The sequence below is a fragment of the Colius striatus genome, chromosome 3 (assembly GCF_028858725.1).
Source record: "Colius striatus isolate bColStr4 chromosome 3, bColStr4.1.hap1, whole genome shotgun sequence".
In the NCBI taxonomy this organism is placed as follows: Eukaryota; Metazoa; Chordata; class Aves; order Coliiformes; family Coliidae; genus Colius; species Colius striatus.
In genome coordinates, this window is record NC_084761.1 from 22456916 (window position 1) to 22471294 (window position 14379).

The 14379-nt window shown below is 36.7% G+C and overlaps 1 protein-coding gene across 8 annotated transcripts in view; it reads right to left on the reverse strand.

Moving 5' to 3' along the window:
- CAMK2D (calcium/calmodulin dependent protein kinase II delta) overlaps positions 1-14379 on the reverse strand; it is a 149102-nt gene that overhangs the window by 15080 nt on the left and 119643 nt on the right. For 6 of the 8 annotated variants that reach the window (XM_061993428.1, XM_061993423.1, XM_061993424.1 and 3 more), the window contains 2 exons: positions 11455-11496; positions 8837-8885 (listed from right to left, as the gene is read on the reverse strand). In XM_061993428.1, the coding sequence (XP_061849412.1) occupies positions 8837-8885; positions 11455-11496 (91 nt within the window). The remainder of the gene's footprint in view (positions 1-8836; positions 8886-11454; positions 11497-14379) is intronic. The other 2 variants (XM_061993426.1, XM_061993425.1) reach the window with 1 other exon arrangement.

Consider the following 14379-nt stretch of genomic DNA (forward strand, 5'->3'; position numbering starts at 1 on the left):
GGGAATTATGGGGCTTTTCTTTCCTTCCTGTAGTTGTAACAGTCTACAGAGATCACACAGAAATGATGGGTATTTTCGTATTTTAATTGCAGAGATGTAGAATAAAAACAGGCTGTATATATGTGAAAATGAAGTCTTCAGAAATATACGTACCAGTAACTTCAAGTTTTGTGAAATACAAAAATGAATCCTTGGTAACTGACTGATTTTTTCAGATCTTACACCGTTTTTTGGTTCTGAAAATGCTAATTTAAAACACTTTATGCTTTATTCACATAGTGAAGTATCTTTCTACTATTATCAATACTGTAGATAACTATGTAATTACTATGCTGGAATGGTTATTATTTACCTCCAATGACCTTACAGAACCAGGAATAAGTTTTTAAATTGTTCCTTGGCCTATTTCTTTTAACAAATAATAACCTTAGCAATGGTAATCAAACTAGGAAAGTATAAACCCCGTATTTTTGGTCTTTCAGAAAACAGCTTATCGAATAAGCGCAGTGCAGACAGCATCTGCAATTGGGCATGGGAATCCCTAGCAAAGACAAATCACCCCTCAAATAATACCCAAATGAGGGAACTGCAGGCCCCTTACTGCTGCTTGCTTTGAAACGGAGCAATGAAATCCCTGCAAAGCAGCAAAGCACCATTCCAGAAGAATGTGGTTGCCTGTTTACAAATTAGCACATGAATTTGAAGATGAAAACCCTTAAAACTTTTCAACTCAGTACTCTTAACTACGTATCTTGGTACACATCAGACTGAATTAATCTCACACCATTTTGGACGTGTCTAGTACAGACAAGTGAGTTTGTTCTTTCAGCTCCTCTCCCTTATAGTCAGTGGAGAGAAATAAGCACTTTCCGGGCACAATTCATCATATCCTAAAATAGACATTTAAGACAAGTGTGACTCATCTGACCTATTTGTGTTAACTAAAAGGAGTCTAGACAACTAGCTCAAATTTAGAGATCTACATTGTGGAGGATGTCTAAACCTACAGAGACGAAGCCTACCTTCTGTGCTGTCATTTTAAAACTGTACATTTCTTATCAAGGTGACATTGGTCTGCTAAAATGGAACAGCACGGCACGTGGGAACCTAGCTTAGCTTCTGATCTGAACATTGTCCCAACTAATAGCAATTAGACAGAAAGCATTACAACTAATGTTTCTGTACTCTGAAAATAGCCAAAATTTGAAAAGAAAGAGGAAGAAATGTTATCCTGGGTTGTACAATGAACTCCGGCTGTGCGGATGTACCAGACATCATTCAACTTTACAGCATTGACTGCTAACCCCAGAAGCAGAGGAATACAGCAAATGTCACGAAGTGTTTCTCAAAATTGTTATCTTCACGCTAATATCTGAAATTTCTCTGCTGATAATTTCTCTTACAATTTATTCCACAAATATTCCAAAAAAGTAATTTATGTGAAGAAAAGATGGTACCTCATGGATGAATGACTGATTGAATTTTATATCTACATAAAAAATACCCAGACTCTCAGATGACAAGGCATGCTCCAGGGAAACGAAGAAGTTTATCCAAATTTAGTGGATATATCTCTCACCTCACTGCTTAACCTTAAACTTTGATATGAACTAAGACAAGTGAGTTGTCACCTTACATATATCATCTCTTTTCTAGCAGCTGCTGGTTCCAAAGATTCACTCTGATTCATCAAGCTAAGATATGGGTGGACATTTTACAGATTTTTACTTTTGGCTATCAGTTTCTTTCACCTGTCTGAAAACCTATAAGTCTGCTGCTTGCCTAATGAAAACAATTTAATTCATTATGTATGTAGGCAAACATCTGAAAAACTATCCCAGTGCTTTTGCACCTAATCTGTCAAAAAAGATAAACAAACAATGTATATCCTGTTTAAACCTTTATCTTAACATGATGTTAAGCAACTGGTTATATTCCTTACATAGTTTATTTTAATTTACACTAAATTAATTATTCCTAACTATGTTTTCTCCTTGGGGCTACCATACAGTTATACTAATATTTATGTTGTGTGGCAAATGTTGGCAAATGTTTGTTTTTTAATGACAAATCAGAGTCTCAGAACAAAGCTGTATCACGGTCACTACACTTACAAGACACTGCACTACAGTTTCTCAAAATGTCACATTAATCATAGAATCTGGCTGCTATCTCAAGAAACGATGTTCAAAGGCTTGATAACTGAGACACTAGTAAACTTCGCTGCTGTGCACATTTTTTTTTCAACTGCGCTATCTAATCACTCCAATCAGTTCAGAGATGTCTTCTTCTTATCCACTAGTGTTTTACAAGGGAAAAAAATTATAACTCTCAATTCTACATCTCTTTCCTTTTAAATAAGCTCTAAAAAGCAGTGAGGTGTGTTAAGATAACAACAATGCTAACATCCAAACAATTATTCTAAGAAATGTGGAATTTGCCTATTTTACTCATGTGAAAGTATAAGTATATAAATGGTGGACATCAGGAGGTTGAACTTACCTACTCAGGACTTACTTGAGCAATATGATAATTGTTCCTCACATGGTCTTTTTTCAACACACTAAATTTCCATAATCTTTTTCCCATGTCCGTGACAATATATTAAAACCTATCAAGTTTACCATCTTTCAGGAAAACTAAAATAATCTACTTTTTTCAAGGATAGTGGTCTGAGGTGTCTCTGTTCCTAAATTTGGTAACAAAATCAGTAATGAACATTTATGTTTAAACATTAACAGCGGTCTTAGCACTATTAACTACCCAATGAAGCAGGAAACATGAGGGTGCTGGCATTCAAATCTGAAAATGCTGAGTACATAATAGCTTTTCTGAGGATATATACTGAGGGTGGAATAAAAGCCTTACAGCATGTATTGCTGATGTGTTAGCTTTGAATGTTATCCAGGTCCACACCTTTCCTATTAATTCCTCTCCTCTTTAAGGTTCTGTGCTGTTTGCGCTGTTGCACTTGTTTACTGTATTTGTAGTCCTAGTTTCATGTGTAGTTATGTATATATTGATATATACTATTCCATTTCTCCCCTGGAATGAAACTGCTCTTCTAATGTTACTTGCCAACAGTCATGACCAGAGATAGTCCTTCATCGCAAGGACTGGTCTCTCACCTGCATTAGTTGCACTGACCAAAAATTCCACTCAAATTTAAAATAAGGTTCAGGATAATTACACACAGCCCACGTTTCCAAAGGTCCATCTGGATCTCACCATTTCCTGTGCAAACATCCGCTCCTAGTACCAGCTCAATGATCCTTACACACATATGATGCAGGATCAGCATTCAGCAAACAGAAATTACATTCCTAGGAAGTCCCTCCCTGATTCAACTCAGAAGGTCCCTCAACTCTTAAGAATTTCTAAAGAATTCTGAGCTAATTTATAAACAAGAAATGTATCAACCCAGGCTTTTTATGTCCTACCAGTGTACAAGCTACTAACATAATGCCTTTTCCCCGTCATATTTAAACATAGTCTCCACCATAAAGACTTCTTTTAAAATTAACTGGTAACTAGTCGTTACAGATCTCCTCCAAAGTAAAGCATTAAACTTTTCAGCTGTCATCAATTAATGCTGCAAGTTAACAGCTGTCACAGTAGCTTTAAGCCTGGTTTATCAAAGATGATGATAAAGAAAGGAACTTGGTAACACACAAAAATATACAGGTAAATAATTAACCTGGAGACTTTATCCAGAGATTAAAGAGAAATCTATCACTTAATTTGAAAACCACTGCAAACATTACCTTTGCAAGACACAACTTTCTGAAATACATGTTTATTTATACTGCTGTTACAGCTGATGATATTTTTACAATTAATAAAACCTTTCCAAGAAATAATTATCTGAAAAAAATATATTCCCTACTTTTTTAAACCCTAGGAAAAAGGTCATTCCTAGATCTGACAGATCACAGTATTGACCTTTTTTGTGCTACTGTCAGATAATGGGGAAAAGAGGAGGAGAGACAAAAGAGACCATCTGAACAGATGAGTCTCTCAACTTACACAGTATAGAGGAAGGAGTGGAGTGGGAGAGCTCAGACTCAAGCGAATGACTCTCTGAGTTTGCATTTTTCATGGACTTGCCCGCTGAATTGATGGAAAGAAACACAACATATGAACAAACAAAGATGAAGAGGTAGAGTGTGATCAGAATCCTCAGCAGGCATTGGCAGCAGGAGCGGCCGCTGGGGCATGGCAAGGGTGGTGACCAGTGGGATGAAGAAGCAATGGAAGAGGAGGAGTGGTGGGTGGAACATAACCTCTCCATTTCACCCTCCTTTGTGAGAGCTGTATGAGGGTCAAGTAGATGTGAAGGAAGAAAAAGAGAAGGCCAAAGAAAAAACAACGGTAATTTAATCACAAGCAACAAAACCAAAACCTTTGAGAGCACAAACAACGTTAATGATGTAATTTTGGGAGGCACTGTGTGTGCCAAAGAACAGCCATAAAGGTCATAACCATAAAAGACTCTTCTGTTCAGATGCCAGTGCAGATTTATCCCTCTATCCAGTACTGAGATACATGGAGTTTTGAAAGAGCTTTTAAAACATTGTTCTAAGAAATGTGAAGGTCTTCTTCAGAAAAGTACATTCCAAACAGATGAGTTGAAATCAGTTTCTTTCTACCATTTTCAATAGAATTAAATCATCAGATATCATCAGCAGAATATATGAAAATACACGCCTCCTGAATGGTTAATGTTGTGAAGCAATGTATCTTACAGAGGTATGATGCAGCACGGCTTAGCCAGGATTTACCTAATCTCTAAGAGGCCTACAACTCAGCATTTTTCCCACTGGGAATCACCATTCTTACTAGTGCTTTTTAAAATTCATTTCCAGGTGGAAAGAAATACCATGAGAAATCTAGACTTCCTGACCACAGTAAATTTAACAGGTCAGCTTCATAAAAGCCTGCATTGCTGGCAAAAAATAACGATGGTATACTATAGCTTTACTGAAAAACATCTCAATTTTGTATCAAAGAGATGCTGCCAAAGAGTTCCAGTCTCATGACTACAGGGACGAGAAATCCCACAAGCAATCCCAGCAGGTGGCATTGCCTGCGGTCCAGTTTTCAATATATTCTTTCTGTCCACCTCTGTTTTTGATGTTTAGGAGGGATTACTGTCATGCAGATAAACCCATGAGCAATAGTCAACATCAGAATTTTATGTTAGCAAGGAACTAGAATTTGATCATTCTTTGATTTATTAAAGCTCACTCTTGTTCACCAGTTTCTAGTAAAGAAATATTTGTCCTAAAAAGTGTAATTGCATATGTAAGCAAGTCAAAGTTACAGATTTTCAATAAATAACAAAGGAAAAGTATGCCTGATTTTACTGTCTTCAGATTAAAAAAAACACCTTTGAGAGTGAAAATAAAGTGAGATCCTGACAGGCAAGAATACTGCATGCATTCCCCGATAAGTACGAGGTTAAGAATTTATTCTTAAAGACACATTTCTGACAGCTGATTTATTTATTTTTTAGGTTGCTACCTCTCTTAACGAACCAGAACATTTGCAATACGTTGCACAGACATATGTATGCACACACTTCCACAAGACACACAAACCCATGACTGTGGTGGAGATACTATAGCCCAGGCAGGCTCTCATGATCCACACAATTTCAATGAGTCAAATCTACTAAAAAAAATAAGAAAACTTAATGCAGAGCTGAATGTTTTAAAGATGGGTGGGCTGGTAGCCTGTACAAATGAAGGAACCCTTTACCTGTTTGTGCAATCTATGCATAGTGTTAGAATAAACTATTCTAAATAAGGAATAAAGTACTTAGACTGCATGCCTTGGCAAAGAAGGGTAGTTCTCTGCAAGGTGTGGGTCATACTGCAACACTAGAAAACATTTCCTAATGCTAATTTTGTGGCATTGACATTTCTCTTCTCCTTGGTGGGAAGGAGAGAGCCTTTTCTCACGTTGTACTCCATGCTGCAAAGAAAAGCTACGATTTTTAAGGTCCTTATATCACATAAGTTGGGAAACATCCCTTCTAGATCACGAATTTGGTGATAAGCACCATCTTGAGTGTATGCATAAGGACCAGGCAGTTAGTAATCTCAGAGAATTCCCCCTGAAATCCATTCATCATTATCAATATCTTATGTCCAGCTGCAGTCAGCAGCTGTTCCTGACAAGAGAACAGCTTTCTCACTGTTGTCCTAGAAAAACCTCCATCCAGAAGTCAAAGGAGAAAAAAGAAAATCTTTCCTACGTGCTTTAATAAAGCATGAGGCTTGAGCTTACAACAGTTGTCAGGGCTGCAAGACTGCCTATTCCCCGAATCCTTCTAGAAGTTAGACCCTAGGGGTACTGTTAGTTTTAATTTATAATAAAACAACCTGAAAGCAGCCTCTGGTGGAAAGACTTGGGAGTGTGACAGGAATACTAAAAAGTGAAAAACAGGTAAGCTTACAAGCAATTAATAAGAGAGAAATTATATTTGTTTTTTAAATAAACAAAAAGTGAAATCCCTATACATCCGAATAAAAAGTACAGCTAGTGTCTAGTGAACAGGCAGTGGCACTGCTGTGTTTCAGGTCATGGACCTGATGACAAAAAGCTGCATCAGTGTATGAGGTTACGGTGATCATCCCACCTTCCCACCCAAGCAGGCCAAGAGCAATATGACACTACTTTGACTCATCTTCTGCAAGCACAGCTAAGATCTTTCAGCTCCTCCTTCTGCAGTCTCCAGAAAACACACAATGCAGCACTCTCGAGTACAGCCTTGCTGGCTTACCCACTTTATGTCCTTTGTATCACTAGTGTGTAATGACAGGTCAAGACCACACAAGTACAGAAAACACCACCTGCTAAGCACTCTACATCTGTCACTAAGATACAGCAACAGAAAGGACACAACTAGCACCATCGCTCAGACTTATGATTACTGCAAGATCCTTTTTTAAGTTTTTGGGAATAAAGTACATCGTGGCCACTCAATCTACTTTTAGGTGTGGTACTACAGAATGATATAAAAGGATTAGGCAAACCATGTTCATTGTTGTTTCTCTTACAATGGTATTCCTGAGATACAATTCTGTGTGCTAAGCTTCAGACAGAATTTTATAAAAATCCTACTGTTATAACATCACACAGACGCCCATAATTAAATTATTCATTTAATGAAGGTCGTTACTAAACTACACATAATAGTTTGAAGGAAGAAATATGAAGTGTTACGAGTAAAGGTAAATTACACTGTATTTTCCTCTGCATCAGCTGCAGATAATTGTTCTCCAAGTCACTACTTTGCATTAACTCAAACTGCTATCACTAGGTTGTTGTTTCAAATGAGTCGGTGATGGTTGTTAATGCACCCAAGGCTCTTCAAATGGAGATGAAATGATTCATTGCAACTTTGAGAAACGCAGCTCATATAATACTGTCAGTCACAATTTACAGCTGTGTTGCTATGGGGAGTGGACAGAAAAACCTCTCCACTGAGGGAACACCAGCTATGCAAAGTAGAGAAAATTACGGCAGGGCAGCAGACTGCAGATACTGGCCCATATGCCAGCTGAGCTCCTCAGCCTTTCCAAAAGCAGTGTGAAGAGCAGCAGTAGAAACAAGATGTTGGGCTCTGCCACAGGCTTGCTCTTCTCTCCTGTGTAAGCCTGAGCTAAGCTGCCGTCACATACATGCCCAACAAATCTCATATGCAGCATAACATAAAATCTGCATTTCCAGCATGGTGCTCCTTGGAGAGCTGCTACCAGCAGACCGTACTGTCAAGCTTACACTATCAGTTCATTGCTCTAGCAATACTGGTAGTTTTATCTAACGTACATAGCACTTGTTATACCAGTCAGAAACTAAGCACTAGATATTTTTTCTATACAATTCTAAATATCTTGTTTCAAACTCTTCTAAATTCTTAAGTGCTCCCATGCTTTTCTGAGGCCAATGAAGCTCTTCAGTAGATTCAAGTCTGTATTTTAAGGCAGAACTTTTCTCACACATGCTTTTAACAGTGACTTAGACATTATACTACTTCCAATGTAAAGCAAACCTCATGTTGTAATAGTTCACTGGAGAATTCTCTTATCTTTTCCATTTTTCACAGTTTATCTTTACTATCATCTTTGGCTTTCGTTTCACCTGTACGTGTTAACATTGTTCTTCGAGGCTTAAAACCAGTCTTTACTGTGACCTAGAGATACACAAACCTAACACTATTTTTTAAAAAGTGATTTGTTTTAATCACAATATTATTTAAATGTTACATCACAGAATAATATTTAGAGGGAAAAAATGGAAACAAAACCAGCATCTGTCAAGTTACAGATCTACTTTTATTAAAAATATATGTATTTTTTTAAAGAATAAAGAAAGATTAAAATAAATGCATGGACAGAAGAAAAGAGAAACATGAAAAACACTGGCATCTGAACAGAATAAAAACTAAAATTGTGACATCAAAAAAAAAGCAAAACCAAAACACAAATGCAGGCTAAAAGTGCAGAAACTAAGTAGGAGTCATGAAGCACTGACTTAGCCAATTTTAATCTACTGCTATTATTATTTGAACTAGTATTTTAGTTAATAAGCAGCATTTCTCATTCCAAAACATTAGGGTAAATGGTGTTTTAGGAAATGAAAAGTTAAAGGTAAGTCTGAAACAAGTCAGATGTAACGCAGAAGAGCACAGAAGTAATTTCTTTTAAACCAGGAAAATCAGTACTCTCCCTTCAGATTCGTTAGGAGTTTCTGTGTTTAGTGACCTAATGAAATACTTCACATAATTCACATTATTGGTTTCCCAAATGTTTCAAGCTTAAAATCATACCTTTCACATCCTCATCTTCAATGGTTGTATTGGAACTCTCTGTGGATTCCTGTTGAGAAGTAAATATAAGTCGAATGTATAAAACAAGCCAAGCCTTATTTGTGTTCCTCTGAAAATTACAGTTAGTTACAGGTATCATGCAAAGCCTCAAAGCAGGGTGGGATGTAATTCACAAATGGTCACACACTGATTAAGACATTCCCATCTGAAACCGATATCAAACGCTGCCATTCGCTACAGCAGGGAACACAAATACGTTTCCTGCTGTCTAATGCTTTTTTTGCTTCACAGGAATATAAAGGAAACTATTTTTTTCTTTTAACATCCAACTGCACAAAGCATATCTGAACTGTTATATGAATTATCTCAGCCAAGGAGGAGAGCTTGCCATTTTAAGCTTAGTGATTACACCAACAGTGCAAAATAAGTCATCCCATTCCAACGTTTAAATGTGCAGGCTTCTGCATGCTACAATTTACAACTGTTTTTCTGCTCATATGACAACATAATGCATATCAAAACAAAATCTTCCAGGCATTTCAAAGACTTTGAATCAGATTCTGTAATTTTGACACTGGTTTTGTGATTTCTTTTTTTTTTTCTTTAAGGAAATGGAGAATTGGTAAAAAGATTATAATGACTTGGACAAACTAAAGTAGCTTTGCAGCAGCGTTCTTCAAACAACCAGTCATGTAGAGGAATGACTCATCTATCAGATAGTTTACACTTAGGCAACCACACTGTTAAAAAGGCAAGGCTACTGCATCTCAGTCTTCCATGAATTATGAGAAACATGAAATATTATGGGCAAATTCCACAGGGCACTGTCAAATCTAAAAGATACCGTTTTAGAAAAGCCACAAGTTGTTCAACTGGATTTAAAAAAATCCCAAACTGTATATTTTCTTGAAAAGTAGCATCAATATTATTATTATCAATTCACAGCTCAATAGCAAGAAGGATTAACTTGTCTACTTTTATCTGAGAGACAGAAGACAGAACTGGTATTGTACTTAACTCTTAAAGGAATTTTAAAGTTAAATAACAAAAGCTCAATTTGACAGTGCCCTTTATTTACTGTGTCCTCACAAGGCTGAGCTGAAGGAATGTTCAAAATGGTTAATGCATTACTCAGACCTTAAAAAACAAAAATGTATGTGCATCCACAAATGAATCTACATTAATTAATTCACACAAAAACAAAACTGAACAAGTCACCATGCTTTTCCTGAACTGGCTGGTGTTAGATGTTTCACTCTACATAGACATATCATGCTCTATCACTTAAAATATTAGATAAAATACTTACAAGTAAACAAAAATCCCACACAAATACAAGTTGTAAACATCATGCACAAGCTCACACGGCAGATGGAGCCTGTAACACTGAAGCATCCATTCCAGTTGCCATACTACAATGATCAGTCTTTCTGATAAACTTTGGAGTAACTCTCTGTATTAAGTGATTTGCTTGTCTGTTGTGACCTTTTGGGACATTGAGTACCTTAATTGCTGTGATCACATAATCAAGTCAAGTAGATGTAGTCATGCCAATATTTTATCTCGGTTTTCTAGTATTTAGTGGACTTCAGTGGTAAAGATTAGACTCGTATTGAAACACAAGCTGTTTGTTGCCTATGAATTTAAACTTGGAGAACTGAAAGAGTAGTAACATGAAAATACAAGCTCTATGTTTGGCAGATGGAAAGTACATGAAGGAATGAGACATACAAGAACAATACACAGCAGCAGCACTCTCATGCTTAAGAAACATCTGCATGCATTACTTTTTCACTTAAGATTCTATCCTTCTCATATGAAATAACGACAAGTAGTTAAGACTAGATAAATGACATGTGAATTCTTTAAGTCAATGCTGTAAACAGTGTGATTTTTGTTGAAGAGTGAACTCTTCCCAGGAAACCTAGGAACATGAGTTATATGTAAATGATGATATTTCCTGGCCCTTTTCAAGTCCATGCATGAAAAAAACAAAACAAAACACATTTTAGGAATCAGTTGCCAAATGCAAACATCACAATACACAAGAAAAAGAAAAGAGTGTGAAGAAAATGTATAAAAATCAAAAGATCTCTTTGTCATTTGAAATGTTTTTTTTTTTTTTTTCCAACTGCTCAGTGATGTTATGGAAGAAACCCAAAGTCCCGTGCAAAAGACATGTCACAACATGGTGTGTAAGCATGCTGAGAAACAGCAGATGGGATAAACTGAAATTACATCTTTATCTGAGATGGTAACGGCACATACAACTCAACAGTATAATCTCACCACACTCTGAGAACAGTGTTCTTGGGTTTTACTTAAGACTGCAGCATCTTTGGCTGAAATGAGAGACACCATCTTTCCAAGCCAGGCTGCCCAGGGGACTGAATTCTGCCAATTGGTACTGACTCCCCCAAGAGCTCCTGAAGCTCAGCAGAGAGACGCACAGAGCAGATGAACACAGATGAAAACAGGCTCAAGAGACACCAAGTGCAACAAAATGCAGGAATAAGATTTCCCTTAATCAGTTCCTGGAATGGCCCTATTTTGCCGTGGAATAGTGGATGAAATGTGAGGTGTGGAAAAGTGAGATGGAGTTGATTCTTTCTGAATACCTTATTTCCATCAGGGTTGTGGATTACTGTAGTTTGGGGCTCCTGAGCAAGAACAAAATAAAGAGAAAAAGAGTTCCCATTGGTAAATACATTCTTATTAGTGTGAGAAAGTGCAAGAAGAGCCATCTCACAAATGCTGAACACTGACAAGAGCTAAAACAAATGTTAACTGTTGCCAGAGGGTGAAACTGGATGTCTCAAACAGATTTCCTCAACAGCAAGCCAGCAAAAAAAACCCCATCTCATCTAATGCAGTCGCATGCAGAGACCTTATTCGTGACTAATGTATACAGGGCTTTGAAGCTCTGGAGACCTGCAGAGGCTCTCTTGCACAATAACATACTAAATGTTTTCCTGTCCGATCTGGCCAGACAATGAGGTCAGAAAGCATCTCTTTTCTTTAAGCATGTTTGCTTGTATTAGTATTATGTGATCAAGTAAAAATACAGATGAATCAATAAGGATTAAGGATGAGTTAACTGCCTCTAAAAACCACCATGTTTTGGAAGACAGAGTACTACCAATTGCTGTCCTGGCAGAGTAGCATAGAGATAAGTGAGAGACATCTTTGCATTGTTTTAGAGTGTCATTTCCCAAAATTCTTTTCCCTTTAGAAAATAGTAAATAATCTTTGAAATGGCAGTTAGTCAGCATATTTTGAGCATGGCCTATTGTGTATGGCTATGTCTGGGAACACAATGCCGTATACATGTACATGAAACACGTTAACTCATCCATAGAAATTTTTCAGTAATGTATGTTTCAGTGCCAGCTGCACAAAAAAATCAAGATGAAATTCTCTCCCATAGTGTCTGAATTATCCGCATCTTCAAAGCTATATATGCAGGCATACGGGAAACAATACCTCACAACATTAGGTGCTTACGCACTGGCATTTATAACTGTGAGCCCTGTGATACATGTGTGCCTAAGACAGAAGGACTACAACTAAAAGCAAGGCTACAATAGAAATGTTCATGAACAGTACTGTGAATAGTAATATGTTCTTAACAGAGCTTATTCATGAGTATTGCCTCCTGCAGATTTAAGTGTAAGCGAAACAAGCAAAAATGCTCAGCACTAGATGCCTCTTGATCCCAGTGAAGACTTGCAAAGTCCTGTTGTGTTTTAGGAAATATGGAATGAAAATCAGAATAAGGTCTATTTTATGGTAGCCTAGCAATAATCCTGTTAGCTCTCCTTGATATCAATACTTATACTGAGACAAAGCAGAAAAAATAGCAGCTTTTATTTGATGCAAAAGGTTAGCACTAAAAAGATGGAAACAGTCATCAGGCAAAGAGCTAAGAGCAGCATAAAGCACATTCTACTCACTTTCTGGCACAGCATGCAAAAAATTCAACTATAGTTACAAATGCTATGACTCCACTGCATCCAGCTTCCATGTAACATTTTTTTATCGATAAACACGCTCTAATGGACTTCCTCACAAAAACAAGAAAGCATAATTCAAACAAAAAGTTTCTCCAAAACCTGTTTTTAGAAAGCAAACAGAGTAAATGCATGAAAAAGCAAAAAAAAAAAAAAAAAAAAAAGAAGGAAGAACAAACAGAAGACAGTCAAAAACTTCAAGATAGCATGAGAAGGAAGATTCCAGGTATACCAGCGCCGGGGTAGGAATATTTTCCTTAGGGCTGGTTACCACGTTCGTTTTGTTGTTTATCTGTAGGTATGCAGAAAATAGAAACAGACAGGCCTTAGAACTCATAGGAGGCACCGTATCTATATCTCGCTGTATAGAACATCTATATACAGATATAGATATCTATATATAGGTATAGATATGGAAATAAAGAATCACAGAAAGATGAACTTCTTGAGAGAACACTAGAACCAATAGCTAACTGCAACTCCTCCAAACATGCTAGCTACAGGTTTTCAGATGAACTACACAGAAGTCTATATAAAAGTATAGATGACTTCAGCTGTGACACTGAAAAGAGCAGATAGCCTTTAAGCAGCAGCTAATTACATATAGGAAGAATAAGGAATTAACAGGTGTTTGAAGAAAGTCCTAAACAGCCATTGTGATTTCTTGATATGCAACAGTATTAAATAATTGCACCCGGTTGTTCTTTGTTTCTAATTACCTATCACTACCATGAAAAATATTTGACTATTCATAGCTCTCCAGAAATGTATAGATTTGTTCTCTTGGCTTCCAGGAATAAATGTAACTGATTCCTGATCTGAATAAATAAAACTGATGCTAGAAAGAGACTGGTACCCCTTTTGCCTTTTTGGTGTTGTCTTGGACAATAATTGGCAGCTGTGTTTTTTTGCAGTCTCAAGAATCCTTCAGTAACTAAGTGTATGCCTTTCAATTTTGGTGCTAAAATCTGAAAGTCGAAAGTTTCATGCTACACCATTTCTAGTCCTACTCCACAAATTAGTACATATCTGCTTAACTTTACATGTAGGTCATCATGTTAATTCTTAAGCTTAGCACAGTACTACACCTTTATGAGACTTTTGGCTTTTACTTATACAAAATTTTAATTCAAATTAAGCTGTTTAGCACTAAGTTTAAAGGTATCTGATTCTTTAGATCCATTTTTAAGATTCAGCTTTCATAAATACCATGGTATGAAAAAAACAGAAATAGTAAAAATAATGTACCGAGCCACTTTTGACATGCACTAAGAAGCGAGATTAAAGTACCGTAAAACTAGCTTAAATATGCAATTTTTTTCCTTAACAATAATTAGGAAAAAAATATTACGTAAATTTTTGTCATGTTTAATTTTAACAAGAGCAGTCCAAAGCAGCATGCAGAACTGGGTGTGGAGATATATATTGTCTGGAAAGACTTTGATCAAGAAAATAAAATTCTACTGAACCTTCTAGTCATGGTATTTAACAATGGAAGTGCAAAACAAATGAGAAAAGGTCAAAATCATTACA